This window comes from Delphinus delphis, chromosome 16 (assembly GCF_949987515.2).
Source record: "Delphinus delphis chromosome 16, mDelDel1.2, whole genome shotgun sequence".
In the NCBI taxonomy this organism is placed as follows: domain Eukaryota; kingdom Metazoa; phylum Chordata; class Mammalia; order Artiodactyla; family Delphinidae; genus Delphinus; species Delphinus delphis.
This window is the reverse complement of record NC_082698.1, coordinates 59,080,791-59,100,404: the sequence shown is the minus strand read 5'-3', so window position 1 is coordinate 59,100,404 and position 19,614 is coordinate 59,080,791. Positions and strand designations below refer to the sequence as shown.

Genomic DNA, 19,614 nt, shown 5'->3' with positions numbered 1-19,614 from the left:
ATCTCTCCCTTCCCTTACTAAATGAGGCATGAAGGCCTAGATTAGTAGACTTAGTAAAAAAAGTATGAGACCAAAAGTCACAATATGAAAATCTCTATTAAACAGGACAAGAGTGAGAGAGAATATAAAAGACAGAAAGAAAAAGAAAAGGAAAAGGCAATACCCTAAACTCCATAACTAAAATACCAAGAAGTACTAAAAGACTATATGAACCCAGAAAAGTTGTGTTTATATTATGGTCCAGGCACTGTGAGGAACACCAAAAGAGAAGAAAAGCTGGGCCACCTTCCCAAAAACCCATTCAGCCATGCTAAACACTGTTAAAATCAATTACGGATGTAGATATAGTATTTTTAAAACTTCATGAAGAAGATAAATTTCTGAAAGGCAGATGTGGTTTGGCTTAAAAGGGATGTGTTATTGTTCTGTTTATTGTTATTATTTTTGTTATTATTTTGGGTCCCAAGGGATGCAGGCAAAGTGAATGACATCTGTCTGCAATGCAATGTCTAAGAGGCAGGCATAGTAAGTATACCATCTGCTATCATAGATGAAATGGAGTGCCTGGGGAAGGAGAGGAAGGGAAAAGGAAGTGTGAAATTAGTTTTTTAAATGTCCATAATCCTGCTTTTCTAAGTGATTTAAGAGACAACTGGGAGCCACTTCAAGATTATAAGAAGGTAGTAACTTCAAAATAGCACTCCAGGGTAGTCTTAGGTTAGAACAAATGAAATAGGAAGATACTAGAGATGGAAAGGCAATTAAGGGCCTGAAAAAAAGAAGTACTCTTTTTACTAAAACGGTGGGCAAAAAGACCTATTACTAGAAATATTATAGACCAGAGAAGAGGCATAAAGAGAAATGATAATTCCTGTGGTGGAATTCAGGCTATTTTCAGTTTTCCTCTTTACACTTTAGTATACTTTCCAGAATGATTGCAGTATTTTTCTATATTTATAATAAAAATCATCATTCAAATAAAGAACAAACATGATGTGTATACACAGCCAAAGAATAATAAATAAATGCCCATGTGCCTGCCACACAATTTAAGAATGGAAAAATTGAGTTTGAGTATCCACAAATGATTATATCCTACCCATTCCACCTTCCAGAGGTAACCATTATCCTGAATTTTGTGAAAATCATTCCTTTTTTCTCTACAATTTTATCATATGTATGTATCCCGGAACAATATGTTATTTATTCTGCCTGTTTTGGATTTGTATATAAATGGAATCATAGTTTAGCAGTCTTCTGTGACTTGCTTTTTTCATTCAATATACAAATCTTCCTTGATTTATGATGGGGTTACATCCCAATAAACCCACTGTAAATTGAAAACATGCCTAACTTATCTTCTGAACATCATAGCCTAGCCTAGCCTACCTTAAACTTGCTCAGAACATTTACATTAGCCTACAGTTGGGCAAAATCATCTAATACAAAGCCTACTTCATTATAAAGTGTTGAATATCTGATCGAATTTATTGAATACCGTACGGAAAGTTAAAACCAGAACGTTTGTATGGGTACAGAATGGTTATAAGTGTATCGGTTGTTTAACGTCATGATTGTGTGGCTGACTGGGAGCTGAGGCGTGCTACAGCTGCCTAGCATCACAAGAAAGTATCATACCATATATATCACTAGCCCAAGAAAAGATCAAAATGCAAAGTAAGGTTTCTACTGAATGCATATCGCTTTCACATCATCATAAAGTCAAAAAATCGTTAAGTCAGACCATCGTAAGTTGATGGCTGTCTATAATGCTTGTGTGATTAACTCAAAATGATACATGTAGCTGCAGGCTATCCATTTTCACAACTATATAGAAGTGAAATAACCTACTACTCTAGGAATAAACCATAATTTTTTAATCGATTATATTAGAGTTGGAATGGGTTGTTTCATTTTTCTGTAATCACAAAAAAAATGCTACCTTAAACATCCCCAAACATATCTTCTGGTATGTATGTACAAGGAAGTTTCTTACAATGAATATCCAGGAGTAGAATTACTGAGTAGTAGGGTACCTGCTACTTCAATTTTATTTGACAAACGTAATGACAAACTGGTTTCCTAAATAGTGGTATCAATTTATATTCCAACCAAAAATTTATGTAAATTCTCATTATTCTACCTTGTAGGTAACAATTTTATCTGACTTTTAAATTTCTACTAATCTGAAGGGTATGGTTTAATCTACATTTCTTACATTACTAAAGAGGGTAAGCCTATTTCATATGCTTAAATATCAATTGGGTTTCCCATTCCGAGAAATGCCTGTTTATGTGTTTTGTCCATTTTCCTGTTGACTCATTTTATTATTTACTTATTCTTCATGAGAATTCTTCTCTGGAGTTCTATGTTGGATACCAGTCCTCTGTTGATTATATATATTGCAGATATTTTCTCCCAATTTGTAGCCTTGTATATTTATTGTCTTTATGGAGTCTTCTGATGAACAGAAGTTCTTGAATTTTCTATAGTAAAACGTATCAAGTTTTTTAACTTTGCATTTTTCATGTCTTATTTATTAAATCCTCTCTATCTCTTAGGCCATGATATTCTCTCATAGTTTCTTCTAAAATGAAGTATATTGTCTTTCACATTTTCCTCCTTAATTCATCTGAAATTCTTACTTTTGGTATAACATGAAGTAGGGATCTAATTTCCTTTTTGTCTATACAAATAAAGAGTTATCTAAGCACGTTTATTGGAAAGTCTAAGAGTATAATTTTCAAATTAAGTGCACAATAATTAAAAGAATGCAAACAATGCCATCTAAAACAAAGTATGTGCAAATTAGAGCCTAATTATTTAACATTTATTTAGCACTGAGAGATTGAAAAGCACTTTAGGGAAAAAAAAAATCAAATTTTTAATCTTCCAATACAGCAAAAGAGGCAGTGAAGGAAAAGAAATCTAATGGATAGATCAGGCAATGATGTGATGAGGAAAGCATCAGAATTTCAACACATCCTCAGCTTATAAAAAGACCCAAAACACAGCCTTTGATCCACTAAGCCCATTTACCTATCCATCATAAGCAACTGCTTCTCTGAAAAACTCCCAAGATACAACCTCAGCCCCTTTAGCTTGAAAAACAACTTCCTTTCTGTAACTGGCTATTTCAGAAGGTGTCCCATAAGGTCTGGTGATTGGTTTCCTTTATCTTTCTGACTTATATAATTATATTGATTTATATTAAAGTAACAATTTGTCCCTGTGGAAAATGAAACATAGCAAGATTATGACAGCCGATTCTCCAGAGTCCCATCTGGGTCAGTGAAGAATATGGCACAGTCCTGACTAATCAAAGGCATGTCAGAGGGTCATGTAATTTCCGTCATCCCTTCTTGTTACAGATAGGAGTTTCCAGTTTCAAGAGATTGTTCTACCAGGGATTTCTCCAGTATTCAGATCTCTAGCAAGTAACTTGCCTTGTTTTTTTGGTTTTAATGCCATGAACCAGACTCCCCTTGGACTTGCTGACCAAAGGACCACTATGTTTCTTGTTTATCTAAAGTTAGATACTTAATGCCAATGTACCTTTCAGAAAAATCAAGCCGAATGCTCTTTTGGATGGACTTCTGTCTGAATGGGCATAGTCAGAAATGTTACAACTGTAAAATATCTGGTTTTATTAAAATTTCATATTTAAACTCCCCAATTAACCAATAATTTTTTAAAACATCTTTATTGGAGTATAATTGCTTTACAATGTTGTGTTAGTTCCTGCTGTATAACACAGTGAATCAGCTATATATAGACATATATCCCCATATACCCTCCATCTTGCGTCTCCCTCCCATCCCCCCATCCCACCCCTCTAGGTGGTCACAAAGCACTGAGCTGATCTCCCTGTGCTATGCGGCTGCTTCCCACTAGCTATCTACTAGCTATCTATTTTACATTTGGTAGTGTATACATGTCCATGCTACTCTCTCACTTCGTCCCAGTTTACCCTTCCCCTTCCCCATGTCCTCAAGTCCATTCTCTACATCTGCGTCTTTATTCCCGCCCTGCCCCTAGGTTCTTCAGAACTATGTTTTTTTTTTAGATTCCATATATATGTGTTAGCATACAGTATTTGCTTTTCTCTTTCTGACTTACTTCACTCTGTGTGACAGAGTCTAGGTCCAAACACCTCACTACAAATAACTCAATTTCGTTTCTTTTTTTTTTTTTTGCGGTACGCGGGCCTCTCACTGTTGTGGCCTCTCCCGTTACGGAGCACAGGCTCCGACACACAGGCTCAGTGGCCATGGCTCACTGGCCTAGCCACTCCGCGGCATGTCGGATCTTCCCAGACCAGGGCACGAACCCGTGTCCCTGCATTGGCAGGCAGACTCTCAACCACTGTGCCACCAGGGAAGCCCAATTTCGTTTCTTTTTATGGCTGAGTAATATTCCATTGTATATATGTGCCACATCTTCTTTATCCATTCATCTGTTGATGGACACTTAGGTTGCTTCCATGTCCTGGCTACTGTAAATAGAGCTGCAATGAACATTGTGGTACATGACTCTTTTTTAATTATTAACCAATAATTTATATTCTATATTTTGCTAAAAGTTATAATGGTTCCAAACAAAGGGTGGGAAAAAAAAAGATATTTGTGACCCTAGTGGCAAAAAGTTCAGAAGACTCAGTTATCTCTTTCCAGAAATATCTGCCTACCATGGACTAAAACTTCAAACTGATGTTGGTCAAAAAACTGTTTTGAGTCAGTTGTTGCAAATTTAACTGTGAAATTCTCCTGGATTTTTTGGTCACAATTCCTGCTCTCAGGTATAAAAGCAACTAAATTAATAATGATCACAACCAAGCATCCCTGTGACAAACCAAGAATTCAGACTTCATCAGACTGAAAAATGACTCTAGAAGCTTACTCAGAACTTAGGCATACTCATCCAACCATAAATAACCCATTGTATATCAGGACCAAGAAAACAGCAAGGATAAGTGTTGGAAAAGTAATAGAGAATGGGCCCTTCCACATCCTAGTTCTTTCTCTTTAGCAACTTACCTAAAGAGAACTCTCTCACATTAGGGCATTTTATTTGTCTCTAAATGAATCCTCAGTTTCATTTTATTCAGAAATGGAAAACTCGGAGTCAGATAATGGGGTACACAACTGATATAAAGAACCTATTGATTATTACATGTGATAATAGGAAATATTAGGGAATGGGAAAATGGGAAAATTTTAGTACTGGATTTTCTTTTTGTTGTTGTTGTTGTTGTTGTTGTTTGTTTTTGGTGGTACGCGGGCCTGTCACTGCTGTGGCCTCTCCCGTTGCAGAGCACAGGCTCCGGACGCGTAGGCTCAGTGGCCATGGCTCACGGGCACAGCCGTTCCGCAGCATGTGGGATCCTCCCGGACCAGGGCACGAACCCGTGTCCCCTGCATCGACAGGCGGATTGTCAACCACTGCACCACCAAGGAAGCCCTGGATTTTCTTTTTTTAATAAATTTTTTTCTTTTTATTTTTGGCTGTGTTGGGTCTTCGTTGCTGCACGCGGGTTTTCTCTAGTTATGGCGAGCGGAGGCTACTGTTCATTGCGGTGCGCAGGCTTCTCATTGCGGTGGCTTCTCTTGTTGCGGATCACAGGATCTAGGAGCACAGGCTTCAGTAGTTGTGGCACACGGGCTCAGTAGTTGTGGCTCGGGGGCTCTAGAGCGTAGTCTCAGTAGTTGTGGCACACGGATTTAGCCACTCTGTGGCATGTAAGATCTTCCCAGACCAGGGCTCGAACTCATGTCTCCTGCACTGGCAGGCAGACCCTCAACCACTGTGCCTCCAGGGAAGCCCCCTGGCTTTTCTTAATAGAAAGAGTTTGTTGCTAAATTTAGCTTTAATAGACAATAGTTAATTCCATGAAAAACGGTTGTTTATTCTTTCAAAACGAAAATTTAGTGTTAGCTTTTCGGATAAATACTCAAAGTCTAAGCAAGTTTGAATAGTATCCAATCACATTAAATAGAGTTGTAAGGGCAAAAGGTTCAGAGAAACAGAATACCTAAACCAAGTAGTAGTTCTTTGAAACAAGCAAAACTAATCATACTTATCCTTTGTACTAAACCACATGCAAATAATGCAGTAACAAATTCTTTAGCATCAACCTGAATAACCAAACCACCTTAATATTGATCATTAACCTAATGACAGTGAGAAGAAACAAATTTGAAGTATTTACCTTGAGAGCACAAAAGATGCAGGAATCTCCCATGCATTTGTGAGTTGTAAGCTGCCTAAAGCTACGTCTGAAGATGTCCAAGTGCCATAAAACCTGATGAAAAGGGAAAATACTTCATTACTCTACGAAAAAACCCCATTTAATTTCAAATTCAAGAAGTCAAGCAAACATAGGTAGACAATAGACATTGTTACTCCCAAGAGAAAAGCTCATTCTAGTGTATTAAAAAAAAGGCCAAAAACGGTGAGGTATCCAACCAGAGGGATAGGTGACCATATTCTGGAAAACACACTAATTCGAACATAAAGTAGGTCACACAGAGAAAATATGATACTAGATACATCAAATGTGATCCTAAAGAGGGAAGTTATGGGTTAAAAACTGCGGAATAAGGATTTATTTCAATGGTCCACACAGGAAAACCATGAATATTTTAAAACTTATTTAGAAGCTTGAATGGTAGTGTGGAATTTTGTCTCTGTTAGATTTCTCAATTTTTGGACCTTTCTGAGAGAGGTGTGACCTCCTTAAGTCAACAGAATAAAAAAAATAATGGTGATATCAACAGTAATAAATCGGTTCATAGGGGGCAGAGTCAAGATGGCATACTAAGAGGACGCGGAATTCACGTCTCTGCACAACTAGGGTACCTACCAGGCACCGGTGGGGGACCACGGACACCTAAGGGGACAGGAGGAACCCCCAGCAACCAGGTAGGATGTGGGGCATTGGGGGGAGTGAAGGGGGAAGAGAAGTGGAGAAGGGAGGGGACTGGCATCCCTGAGGGGCGGCTGGGGGAAGGGATCCCATGCCTGAAGGGGGAAACTGGGTGAGCATTGGGAGGGCAGAGGATCAACAGGGATCGTGGCCAGGTTTCTCCTACCCACTTGGGCCCCCGGGAGCCTGCTGAGATGCCAGGCCTGATCCTCTGCCCACTGAGGCCCCCTACAGCCGCACGGGCCTGCAGGAGTGGGAGGGAGGGAAGGGGGAGCAAAAGTAAAGGCTGGACCTCTGGGACTGGCAACCCTGAGTGGTGGCTGAGGGAGGGGAGGAGTTGGTACACCCAGCAGGGCCCACCCATGGTTAGGGGTCCATCAGCAGCAGAGGGGACCCTGAGGGAGACAATGGGGGAGGGGCACAAAGGAACGGAAGGGAACCAGGCCAGCACCTTCTCTGTCCACTTATGCACCAGGGGGTCTATTGGGCTCCCGGGCCTAATCCTCTGCCCTCAGAGCCTCCCTCCTGCCGTGCAGAACCCAAGCCCCGCCCCCACACCCCCACCAAAGGTCCCACCTCTACACTCAGAGACACCTTCCAACACGCTGGGCCTAAACCCCACCCATACACCCTCACTAAGGGCCCTACCTCCAAACTCCAGAACTCCACACTTCAGAGGCCCTCCTTTCCACGTGCAGCCTCTCTCCTTCCCGTGCAGGTCCTAAGCAGAGGCCCCGCCCCATGTTTAAACACTGCCCCATCGAGGCCCCACCCCCAAGGCCTTTTACGGCTGAGTGGGTTCTGGAGCCTAGGCCCTGCCCCACACCCAAATGTCACTCCCCAACTCACCTATATCCTGCCCCACCCTAAACTCCACCCCTGCTAAGTTCCACCACCACCTAAACTCCGCCCCCATAGCCAAGGCTTTTCTTTTTTTCCTTTCTTTCTTTTTTCCTCTTTCAGATTGGGGTTGTTTCACCTTGTTGATTCACTGTTGTTGATGCTTTTATATTTTTATTTTCCTAATAAATCTTTTACTTTTTCTAATTTTACTATATTCTTTATACTTTGTTATTATTCTCTCCTTTTGGCTTGTTCACCCCACCCCTTTTTTTTCTTCTTTTTTCTGTTGTGGTTTTATTTTACCTTGTTGCAGTTGTTTAAATTATAGTTTTATTTTTCCTAACATTTTTTATCTTTCTAATTTAATTTTGTTTTTTACACTTTGATATTCTACTGCTCCTTTCTTTCTTTCCTTCCTTTTCTTTTTCTTTTTTTTACCACACCTCGAAGCTTGCAGGATCTTGGTTCCCAGGCCGGTGACAGGTCAGGCCCGACTTCCTGTGATGGGAGCTCCGAGTCCAAACCGCTGGACTAACAGAGAACCTCAGACCCCAGTGAATATTAATCAGAGTGAGGCCTCCTGGAGGTCCTAATCACAGCACCAAGACCCAGCTCTAATCCAACTGCCTGCAAACTCCAGTGCTGGATGTCTCAGGCCAAACAACCAGTAAGACAGGAACACAGCGCCACCCATCAAAAAAAAAAATCAAAGGACAAAAATATATGTTACAAACAATGGAGCAAGGTAAAAACTTACAAGACCAAATAAATGAAGATGAAATAGGCAACCTACCTGAAAAAGGATTCAGAGTAATGATAGTAAAGATAATCCAAAATCTTGGAAACAGGATGAAGAAAATATAAGAAACATTTAACAAGTATCTAGAAGAACTAAAGAGCAAACAAACAGTGATGAAAAACACAATGACTGAAATTAAATTACTCTAGAAGGAATCAATAGCAGAATAACTGAGGCAGAAGTACGGATAAGTGACCTGGAAGATAAAATGGTGAAAATAACTGCCAGGGAGTAGAATAAAGAAACAAGAATGAAAAGAATTGAGGACAGTCTCAGACATCTCTGGGACAACATTAAATGCACCAACATTTGAATTATAGGGGTCCCAGAAGAAGAAGAGAAAAAGAAAGGGTCTGAGAAAATATTTGAAAAGATTATAGTTGAAAACTTCCCTAACATGGGAAAGGAAATAGTCAATCAAGTCCAGGAAGCACAAAGAGTACCATATAGAATAAACCCAAAGAGAAACACGCAGAGACACATATTAATCAAACTGTCAAAAATTAAATACAAAGAAAAAATATTAAAAGCAGCAAGGGAAAAACAACAAATAACATACAAGGGAATCCCCATAAGTTTAACATCTGATCTTTTAGCAGAAACTCTGCAAGCCAGAAGGGAGTGGCAGGACACGTTTAAACTGATGAAAGGGAAAAACCTACAACCAATATTATTCTACCCAGCAAGGATCTCATTCAGATTTGATGGAGAAATTAAAACCTTTACAGATAAGCAAAAGCAAGAGAATTCAGCACCACCAAACCAGCGTTACAACAAATGCTAAAGGAACTTCTCTAGGCAGGAAACACGAGAGAAGGAAAAGGCCTACAAAAACAAACACAAAACGGTTAAGAAAATGGTAATAGGAACATACATACTGATAATTACCTTAAATGTAAATGGATTAAATGCCGAAACCAAAAGACATAGAAGGGCTGAATGGATACAAAAACAAGACCCGTATATATGCTGTCTACAAGAGACCCACTTCAGACCTAGGTACACATACAGACTGAAAGTGAGGGGATGGAAAAAGATAATCCATGCAAATTGAAATCAAAAGAAAGCTGGAGTAGCAATTCTCATGAGACAAAATAGACTTCAAAATAAAGACTTACAAGAGACAAAGAAGGACACTACATAATGATCAAGGGATCAATCCAAGAAGAAGATATAACAATTGTAAATATTTATGCACCCAACATAGCAGCACCTCAATACAAAAGGCAAATGCTAACAGCCATAAAAGGGGAAATCGACAGTAACACAATACTAGGGGACCTTAACACCCCACTTTCACCAATGGACAGATGATCCAAAATGAAAATAAATAAGGAAACACAAGCTTTAAATGACACATTAAACAAGATGAACTTAATTGATATTTATAGAACATTCCATCCAAAAACAACAGAATACACTTTCTTCTCAAGTGCTCATGGAACATTCTCCAGGATAGACCATATCTTGGGTCACAAATCCAGCCTAGAAAAATTTAAGAAAATTGAAATTGTATCAAGTATCTTTTTCAACCACAACGCTACAAGACTAGATATCAATTACAGGAAAAAAACTAAAAAACACAAACACATGGAGGCTAAACAATATGCTACTAAATAACCAAGAGATCACTGAAGAAATCAAAGAGGAAATCAAAAAATACCTAGAAACAAGTGACAATGAAAACACGACAACCCAAAAGCTATGGGATGTAGCAAAAGCAGTTCTAAAGGGGAAGTTTATAGCAATACAATCCTACCTCAAGAAAAAAGAAAAATCTCAAATAAACAACCTAAGCTTATACCTAAAGCAATTAGAGAAAGAGGAACAAAAAAACCCCAAAGTTAGCAGAAGGAAAGAAATCATAAAGATCAGATCAGAAATAAATGAAAAAGAAATGAAGGAAGCAATAGTAAAGATCAATAAAACTAAAAGCTGGTTCTTTGAGAAGATAAACAAAATTAATAAACCATTAGCCAGACTCATCAAGAAAAAAAGGGAGAAGACTCAAACCAACAGAATTAGAAATGAAAAAGGAGAAGCAACAACTGACACTGCAGAAATACAAAAGATCATGAGAGATTACTACAAACAACTATATGACAATAAAATGGACAACCCAGAAGAAATGGACAAATTCTTAGAAAAGCATAACCTTCTGAGACTGACCCAGGAAGAAATAGAAAATATAAACAGACCTATCACAAGCACTGAAATTGAAACGGTAATTAAAAATCGTCCAACAAACAAAAACCCACGTCCAGATGGCTTCACAGGCGAATTCTATCAAACATTCACCTATACTTCTCAAACTCTTCCAAAATATAGCAGAGGGAGGAACATTCCCAAACTCATTCTATGAGGCCACCATCACCCTGATACCAAAACCAGACAAAGATGTCACTAAAAAAGAAAACTACAGGCCAGTATCTCTGATGAACATAGATGCAAAAAGCCTCAACAAAATACTGACAAACAGAATCCAACAGCATATTAAAAGGATCATACACCATGATCCAGTGGGGTTTATCCCAGGAATGCAAGGATTCTTCAATATATGCAAATCAATCAATGTGATACACCATATTAACAAATTGAAGGAGAAAAACCATATGATCATCTCTGTAGATGCAGAAAAAGCTTTTGACAAAATTCAACACCGATTTATGATAAAAACTCTCCAGAAAGTAGGCATAGAGAGAACTTACCTCAACATAATAAAGGCCATATATGACAAACCCACAACCAACATCGTTCTCAATGGTGAAAAACTAAAACCATTTCTTCTAAGATCAGGAACAAGACAAGGTTGCCCACTCTCACCAGTATTATTCAACATAGTTTTGGAAGTTTTAGCCACAGCAATTAGAGAAGAAAAAGAAATAAAAGGAATCCAAATGGGAAAAGAAGACGTAAGCTGTCACTAAGCTGTTTGCAGATGACATGATACTATACATAGAGAATCCTAAAGATGCTACCAGAAAACTATTAGAGCTAATCAATGAATTTGGTAGAGTAGCAGGATACAAAATTAATGCACTGAAGTCACTTGCATTCCTATACACTAATGATGAAAAATCTGAAAGAGAAATTAAGGAAACACTCCCATTTACCATTGCAACAAAAAGAATAAAATACCTAGGAATAAACCTACCTAAGGAGGCAAAAGACCTGTATGCAGAAAACTATAAGACACTGATGAAAGAAATTAAAGATGATACAAACAGATGGAGAGATATACCATGTTCTTGGATTGGAAGAATCAACACAGTGAAAATGACTATACTACCCAAAGCAATCTACAGATTCGATGCAATCCCTATCAAACTACCAATGGTATTTTCCACAGAACTAGAACAAAAAATTGCACAATTTGTATGGAAACACAAAAGACCCTGAATAGACAAAGCAATCTTGAGAAAGAAAAACAGAGCTGGAGGAATCAGGCTTCTGAACTTCAGACTATGCTACAAAGCTACAGTAATCAAGACAGTATGGTACTGGCACAGAAACAGAAATATAGATCAATGGAACAGGATAGAAAGCCCAGAGATAAACCCATGCACATATGGTCACCTTATCTTTGATAAAGGAGGCAAGAATATACAATGGAGAAAAGACAGCCTCTTCAATAAGTGGTGCTGGGAAAACTGGACAGCTACATGTAGAAGAATGAAATTAGAACACTCCCTTAAACCAAACACAAAAATAAACTCAAAATGGATTAAAGACCTAAATGTAAGGCCAGACACTATCAAACTCTTAGAGGAAAACATATGCAGAACATTCTATGACATAAATCACAGCAAGATCCTTTTTGACTCACCTCCTAGAGAAACGGAAATAGAAACAAAAATAAACAAATGGGACCTAATGAAACTTAAAAGCTTTTGCACAGCAAAGGAAACCATAAAAAAGAAGAAAAGACAACCCTCAGAATGGGAGAAAATATTTGCAAACGAAGCAACCGACAAAGGTTTAATCTCCAAAATATACAAGCAGCTCATGCAGCTCAATATCAAAAAAACAAACAACCCAATCCAAAAATGGGCAGAAGACCTAAATAGACATTTCTCCAAATAAGATATACAGATTGCCAACAAACACATGAAAAGATGCTCAACATCACTAATCATTAGAGAAATGCAAATCAAAACTGCAATGAGGTATCGTCAGAATGGCCATCATCAAAAAATCTGCAAACAATAAATGCTGGAGGGGGTGAGGAGAAAAGGAAGCCCTCTTGCACTGTTGGTGGGAACGTAAATTGATATAGCCACTATGGAGAACGCTATGAAGGTTCCTTAAAAAACTAAAAATAGAACTACCATATGACTCAGCAATCCCACTACTGGGCATATACCCTGAAAACCATAATTTAAAAAGAGTCATGTAACACAATGTTCAGTGCACCACTATTTACAATAGCCAGGACATGGAAGTAACCTAAGTGTCCATCGACAGATGAATGGATAAAGAAGATGTGTCACATATATACAATGGAATATTACTCAGCCATGAAAAGAAACAAAATTGAGTTATTTGTAGAGAGGTGGATGGACCTAGAGTCTGTCATACAGAGTGAAATAAGTCAGAAAGAGAAAAACAAATACTGTATGCTAACACATATATATGGAATCTATTAAAAAAATTGGTTCCGACGAACCTAGGGGCAGGACAGGAATAAAGACACAGACATAGAGAATGGACTTGAGGACACATGGATGGGGAAGGGTAAGCTGGGATGAAGTGAGAGTAACACTGACATATATAGACTACCAAATGTAAAATAGATAGCTAGTGGGAAGCATCTGCCTAGCACAGGGAGATTAGCTTGGTGCTTTGCGACCACCTAGACGGGCGGGATAAGGAGGGTGGGAGGCAGACGCAAGAGGGAGGGGATATGGGGATATACGTATGCATATAACTGATTCACTCTGTTATACAGCAGAAACTAACACACATTGTAAAGCAATTATACTCCAATAAAGATGTTAAAAAGAAAATCTGTTCATAGTTTGTAACCTTGATACAATGTGATGAGAACAACATTTTACTTCTATGGTATTCCTCTCAAAAACCCATAACGCCAATCTAATCATGAGAAGCATATCAGACAAACTGCAATAGTGGGACATCCTACAAAATACTTGACTAGTACCCTTCAAAATTGTCAAAATCATCAAAAACAAGGAAATTGTGTGAAACTGTCACAGCCAAGAGGCGCCTAAGGAGACAGGACAAGTAAATGTAAATGTAGTATCCTGGATGGGATCCTGGAATACAAAAAGACACTTCATAAAAAAACTCACGAAATCTGAGTAAACTATGAGTTCAGTTGAAAGAGAAATGGTGTAATATATAGCATAAATGCCTTAGGAAGCTCCTCTTATCTGGAAAACATTTAAATAGCACCATATATGAAAAGGCACTACTTTTGGAGCACCAGATTATAGCACACCTCCGAGGCTTCTTCATACTTTGGTGTCTATAGATATATATTTCCAAAAGTTCTTTGAAACACGTTACACTTCCAAATAAGCAACGCCTTTTTATAATAAATGTAATGGGTTCAATACATCTGTGGTGAACACAGCTTTCATACCAAAAGTTAGAATATTAGCTCATTGAAACAATTACTTTCAGCTTGTAACATGATTATAACAGGCACTCCAAAACTATCAAAGTCTTCCAAGTATAAATATAAAAATAGGTATGTGTGTGTAAGTTATATGTTCTATATGGCACTGGAAATTAGAACAGAAATTTGTAAATATTATTGCTTAGACTGACAATAAAAATAGAACATATAGAAAAAAACAGAATTATAAAAACAGGACTATGGCCTGATAGGAGCTAAACACACACACATCTATATCAACACCTTTTTTTACCTTCCTCTAAATTACAAAAGTATTATTAGTTTATGCAAAGTGACTCAAAAAGCTAATACGTGGGGGGAAAATAGCCTAACCAAACACCCACACCCACCCCCCGCCCCTGCTGCAACTGCATACAATTTGTGGTAGTAATTAGTGAAGGTACTTACACTCTTTCTTTAGTTTGACAGCATAGAATTTTTGACTCTTGACAGCATAGAATTTTTTAATGTTTTCAAATAAAAATTTGAAAACAGAGTATGGAAGTTTCATTACATAAATAATCTTGACAATGAAACTTTGTCATTTGCAACATGGATGGACTTGGAGGTTATTATGCTAAGTGAAATAAATCAGAGAGAGAAAGACAAATACTGTATGATATCACTTATATGTGGAATCTAAACAATAAAATAAACTAGTGAATACAACAAAAAAGAAACAGACTCACAGATATAGAGAACAATCTAGTGGCTACCAGTGAGGAGAGGGAAGGTGGGGGGCAAGATAGGGGTAGGAGATTAAGAGGTACAAATTATTCTGTATAAAATAAGTAAGCTACAAGGATATACCATACAACACAGGGAATACAGTCAATATTTTATAATAACTATAAATGGAGTATAACCTTTAAAAATTGTGAATCTCTATGTTGTACACCTGTAACCTATATAATATTGTACATCAACTTTACCTCAATTTTTTTTTAAAGACATTTTTAATACTACTGAGAAGACTAAACATGGACTGGGTATTAGATAATATTAATAATTTTAGCTAAACTTTTTAGGTGTGATAAAGTCTTTAAGATTATGGGTTTTTTCATGTCCTTATGTACTAGAGAAATACACTGAAGTATTTAAAGATCACATAATGCTTGGGAGTAGCTTAAAATAATTCAGCGAAAAAAGGGGGCCAGTGAATGAACTAAGACTGGTAAATATTAATCATTGTTGAGCCTGGTTGATGTGTACATGAAGATCCATAATACAAAATAAATAAGTAAATAAATAAATAAGCTTGACAAGATCCTTGTACTACAAATGAGGAAATTAAAATACTATTACCTGTACAAGGTCACAAGGCTAGTCTAAAGAAAGGCTAAAACTAGAACCCAGGTCTCCTAAGTCCAGTGCTTTTTATATCAAATATGTTGTCTTGTCTTTTTTTGGGGGGGGGGGTATAATTGCTTTACAATGGTGTGTTAGTTTCTGCTTTATAACGAAGTGAATCAGTTATACATATACATATGTTCCCAATTGTCTTGTCTTTTTTTCTCTCATAACAACTTATTTTCTCATACATCTGAGGTGTAAAGCTAATATTTTACCCAAGCATAATTATCTTGGGTGGCAAATTTCATTTACTTTTACTGTGAAGAGGAGAAAAAAGGGGAAAGCAATCACTTGAAAGTTAGACCAAGGGGGATGAACCGAACACGCTATGGCCCTGATTGGGCAGGGCAGGCAGACAGACAGGAAGCTTTGGGATTCTGAGACACCTAAAGTGGCAAGCAAGACAAAAAGGGAAAATTTAGAGTAGATAATCACCTTAGAGGAATTTATTTTCTACCAGCTCTGTGCAAGCATATCTGACCAGACACTGCAGGAGAGCTCAGAGGAAGGAGATGAAGAAGTAGACAAAGACTGGACCCCGATCAGAATGTGTGCTAAGAGCCTGAATATTATGAGACAAGAATAATATACCTGATTCATTTAAATTAAGTTCAAAAACAGGCAAAACTAATCTATGGTTGGTGGTTACCCTTCAATAGTGTTCACCCTTGGGGAGTGGTTAGTGACTGGAAGAGAGCACAAGGGAGTCTTCTGGAAGCTGGAAATCAGCTCTTTGTTAATCTGGGTGCTGTTTACATGGTTGTGATCAGTTTTGAAAGCTGAATTGTATAATTATGATACATGCATTTTCCTGTATGTATATTATACATCAATAAAAAGTAAAAAAGAATAACATACCTGAGAATCTTTCACTTGTGGAAAGAATTTTGCTTTCTATACTAGAGGAAAGCAACTAGGGTGATGGAAAATGGAAATGGAAAAAAAGGAAACAGTAGAGACTGTTCAGGAAAAAAGTCAATAAACAAGCAGTAAGATCATCTAGTCCATGTACCTCCCTTTAGACAGCTAAGTAGTAGTAGTTACAGTTATTATTTCTACTATCATTATTACTCTCCTCTTTTACAAATGAGGTAATTGAGACTCAAAGAGATAAAGTGACTTGCCTACGATCACAGAGATTAACTTAAAAAATGATCTTAGGCTGCTGACCTCAAACAGAGACTATCAAGTATTAGATTTAAAAGAGTAATCAGAAATACAGCATCAGCAAGTGAAAGTCAAAGTTCACCAAAAAGAAAGAAATTACCCTTACCTGCAAGGCACTGTTGAGGAAGCAGCTGTTTTGTCCTGGCTCATTGCTGAGGCCTTTGCTGGGGGCTATGGAGGTTGAGCTTCGAGGAGCAAACATCCCTTGGACACTACCACGGCCCCCTGAAAAATAATTTCTCTTCCAAGACATTATTGTTCACATTTAGCCTGAAAACACAGAGGAAGTTTTGTATCTTTTGGGGAGGGAGTTTCTGTCTGCTGAAGTCCTTAATATAAAGAGAATCCAGAATTTTTAACAAATTTATGTTGAAAGATTTTAAATTGACAACATTTCAAACATCATATATGCAGCTCAAGAAACTCAGGTATCCTTAGATCCACATGACAGAGCTGTCCTCTACTTGCTCCAAGCAATGCCCAAAATGTAACATGGCACAGGATGAATTCAAACAGAGAAATCCTTCCTTTGATTTTTCTTGAACTGCCTCCATAAAACCCTGGTGAAGTGGCTGTACTCCTCAACTCCAACAGAATCCAGGATCAGGGTAGGATGTGTTCTTTAGGCTTGTTTATAATGCTTCTTGTGGATTGAAGAATTTTCCAACTGGAAGGAGAGGCAGACGGATAAGCAAGAATCCAACGCAACCCTCCTCGCCTTCTATTGCCTCGTCCCATCATCCTCTGAAGTAAAAACCCAAGTTCTAAGCAACTGACATAGATTCCACAAAGCTAAGAAGCTTGTCTGAAATAAATGGAGTTTCTGTTGTTGTTGTTCTGCTGCTGTTTTTTAATATGCCCCCAACATTTTCTAGTATTCCATCCAGAACTTCAGAAAGTCTCTTCTCTTTTCCTCTGTGACTAGACTAGCCAGCTGTGCCAGAGAGCTTTAAAGAAAGAAAAAAAAAACAATCAAAAGCTTGCGTCATTTAATGACTCTACTAGCTTTGTGCGCTTCTGCCAAGATCAGCGTTGCCTCACCTCTCACTAAAACTTGAAACCGAGACAAACAATGCTCACCACCCCACCCCTGCAAAGAAATCCTAACAACAACAAAAAGGAGAAACACTCAAACCAAAGAGGTGGGAAGAAAAAGGTGTGCGCAGCTTTAGTCTCATAGGAGCCTCCCCCCAAATTTTCTAGGAGGAGAAGAAAGTTGACCTGGACAAAAATAAGAACTGAATGCAAACTTTCCAAAATCAGGCTAAGAAAAAAGTTACCAAGTAAACACACACCAAACTAGAAATTGAAACAGTTTGTTTTGGATGTTGTGAGTACAGAAATTTTTCAAGGTATTTTAAATGCTCATGGCTATAAAAGCCTATTTAAAGGTGGGAGGGTCATGTCATCAGTCTAGGCTCTGAGTAAAGATGTCCCATCCCAGAGAAACCCTCATGGTGAGTAAACCATATGTCCTTAACATCCAGTCCAAAAGAACTAAATCTTCTTCTGACCTGTTTGTTTGTATGTTACATTTTTTGCCAGAGGATCAGAGAGATAATTTGGGTTACAAATCACTTAATCCTCAGATTATATCCAAGGCATTCACAATCAGAGGCCATCCATTGACCAACATTAATTTTCAACTAATTAAAATGCCAGTGAGGCAACAAGGGAAAATTTCCTTGGAAGGAAATGCTTCTAATATTCACCTTTAAGTTTTCCTGTAAGGCTGCCAGGTCCACAGAAGGAAAAAATTAAGAATGTTAAATATTAAATTTGGTTTCTAACAGTTTCCCAAGCTTCTCCCTTCCTTCCCACCATCGTATGGATGACCTAAAAAAGCAAAAATGCTATAACATCTTAATCATTCTTGGTTCACCTAGCACTATCCATAGTGTGTTCAGTGGAAAAGCTGAGGCACAGGAACATTAAACGGTTGCACAGACTGTTCTTTCCCTTCTCTAAATTCCCAGACTATTTATAATCTACAGGTCACAGTTAAAGTATTAGATTATACATTATAGTGTCATATTATTCTGTATTTGTTTTTATTAATCTCTATTTGTTTTATATGGTGTCAGCCATATATCCTGACTATGACTGTATGAAATGAAATACTAACTAGTGTCAGACATGTGCTAAACAATACCGATATTCTTTATTTTATCTTCATAACAGCCCTATCATGTAGGTATTAATAGTTCCGTTTCACAGAAGAGTAAAGGGAGGCTTAAAGACATTAACTTGCCCAAATCAAAGCTGGTGTCAGAGCTAGAATTGTTTGACTACTTACTGTGACTTAATTATATATTTTATTATACTATTCCAAAAGCTCCTAACACAGTGCTAGTCTAGTCATAAGCAGGCACTCAATAAACACTGCCTGATGATTAGCATATAGCACCAGGCAGGACCCCATGTCTCCTACACAGACTACATGACCCTCAACCCTCTACACACACCCCATACACACCCCACTCGAGGCCACTAAGCAACTTCCAACAAGCCATGCAGCATTCCTTCAGCTCAACTGCTGCAAAAGAATGACAAATACCAACCCTCCACTTTGCTCAAAGCCAAAAGGACTTGGCAGGCAGGTGGGGTTTCCAGTATCCACATTAGGAGCTCACTGAAACTCAGCCTGCCCTATGATACACACCCCTGAGTTCAGGGAGCAAAGGGAAAAAAGGCAGTAGCAGAAAAAAAGATTCTCAGGCTCTGAATGGCAGCATTATGTAGGGTAAGGCAAAAAGCTCTCACACTTGAGCTAGGTGTGTCAGAAACCAGAGGTGAGAGCCAAAAAGAACAAAGCCAAGAGTGGTAATAACAAATGGTCCAAGAAATACTGATGACAAAATATTTCACTTAAATTACAGGTCTAGC

At 38.1% G+C, this 19,614-nt stretch overlaps 1 protein-coding gene across 2 annotated transcripts in view; it reads right to left on the bottom strand.

Moving 5' to 3' along the window:
- Nucleotides 1–19,614, bottom strand: part of USP54 (ubiquitin specific peptidase 54) — a 109,918-nt gene that overhangs the window by 55,574 nt on the left and 34,730 nt on the right. The window contains exons 2-3 of one of the 2 annotated variants that reach the window (XM_060034788.1): nucleotides 16,835–17,675; nucleotides 6,209–6,301 (exon numbers count right to left, since the gene is read on the bottom strand). In XM_060034788.1, the coding sequence (XP_059890771.1) occupies nucleotides 6,209–6,301; nucleotides 16,835–16,981 (240 nt within the window). In that variant the 5' untranslated portion in view covers nucleotides 16,982–17,675. Of the gene's footprint in view, nucleotides 1–6,208; nucleotides 6,302–7,573; nucleotides 7,632–16,834; nucleotides 17,676–19,614 lie in introns of those variants that run through there. The other variant, XM_060034789.1, reaches the window with a different exon arrangement.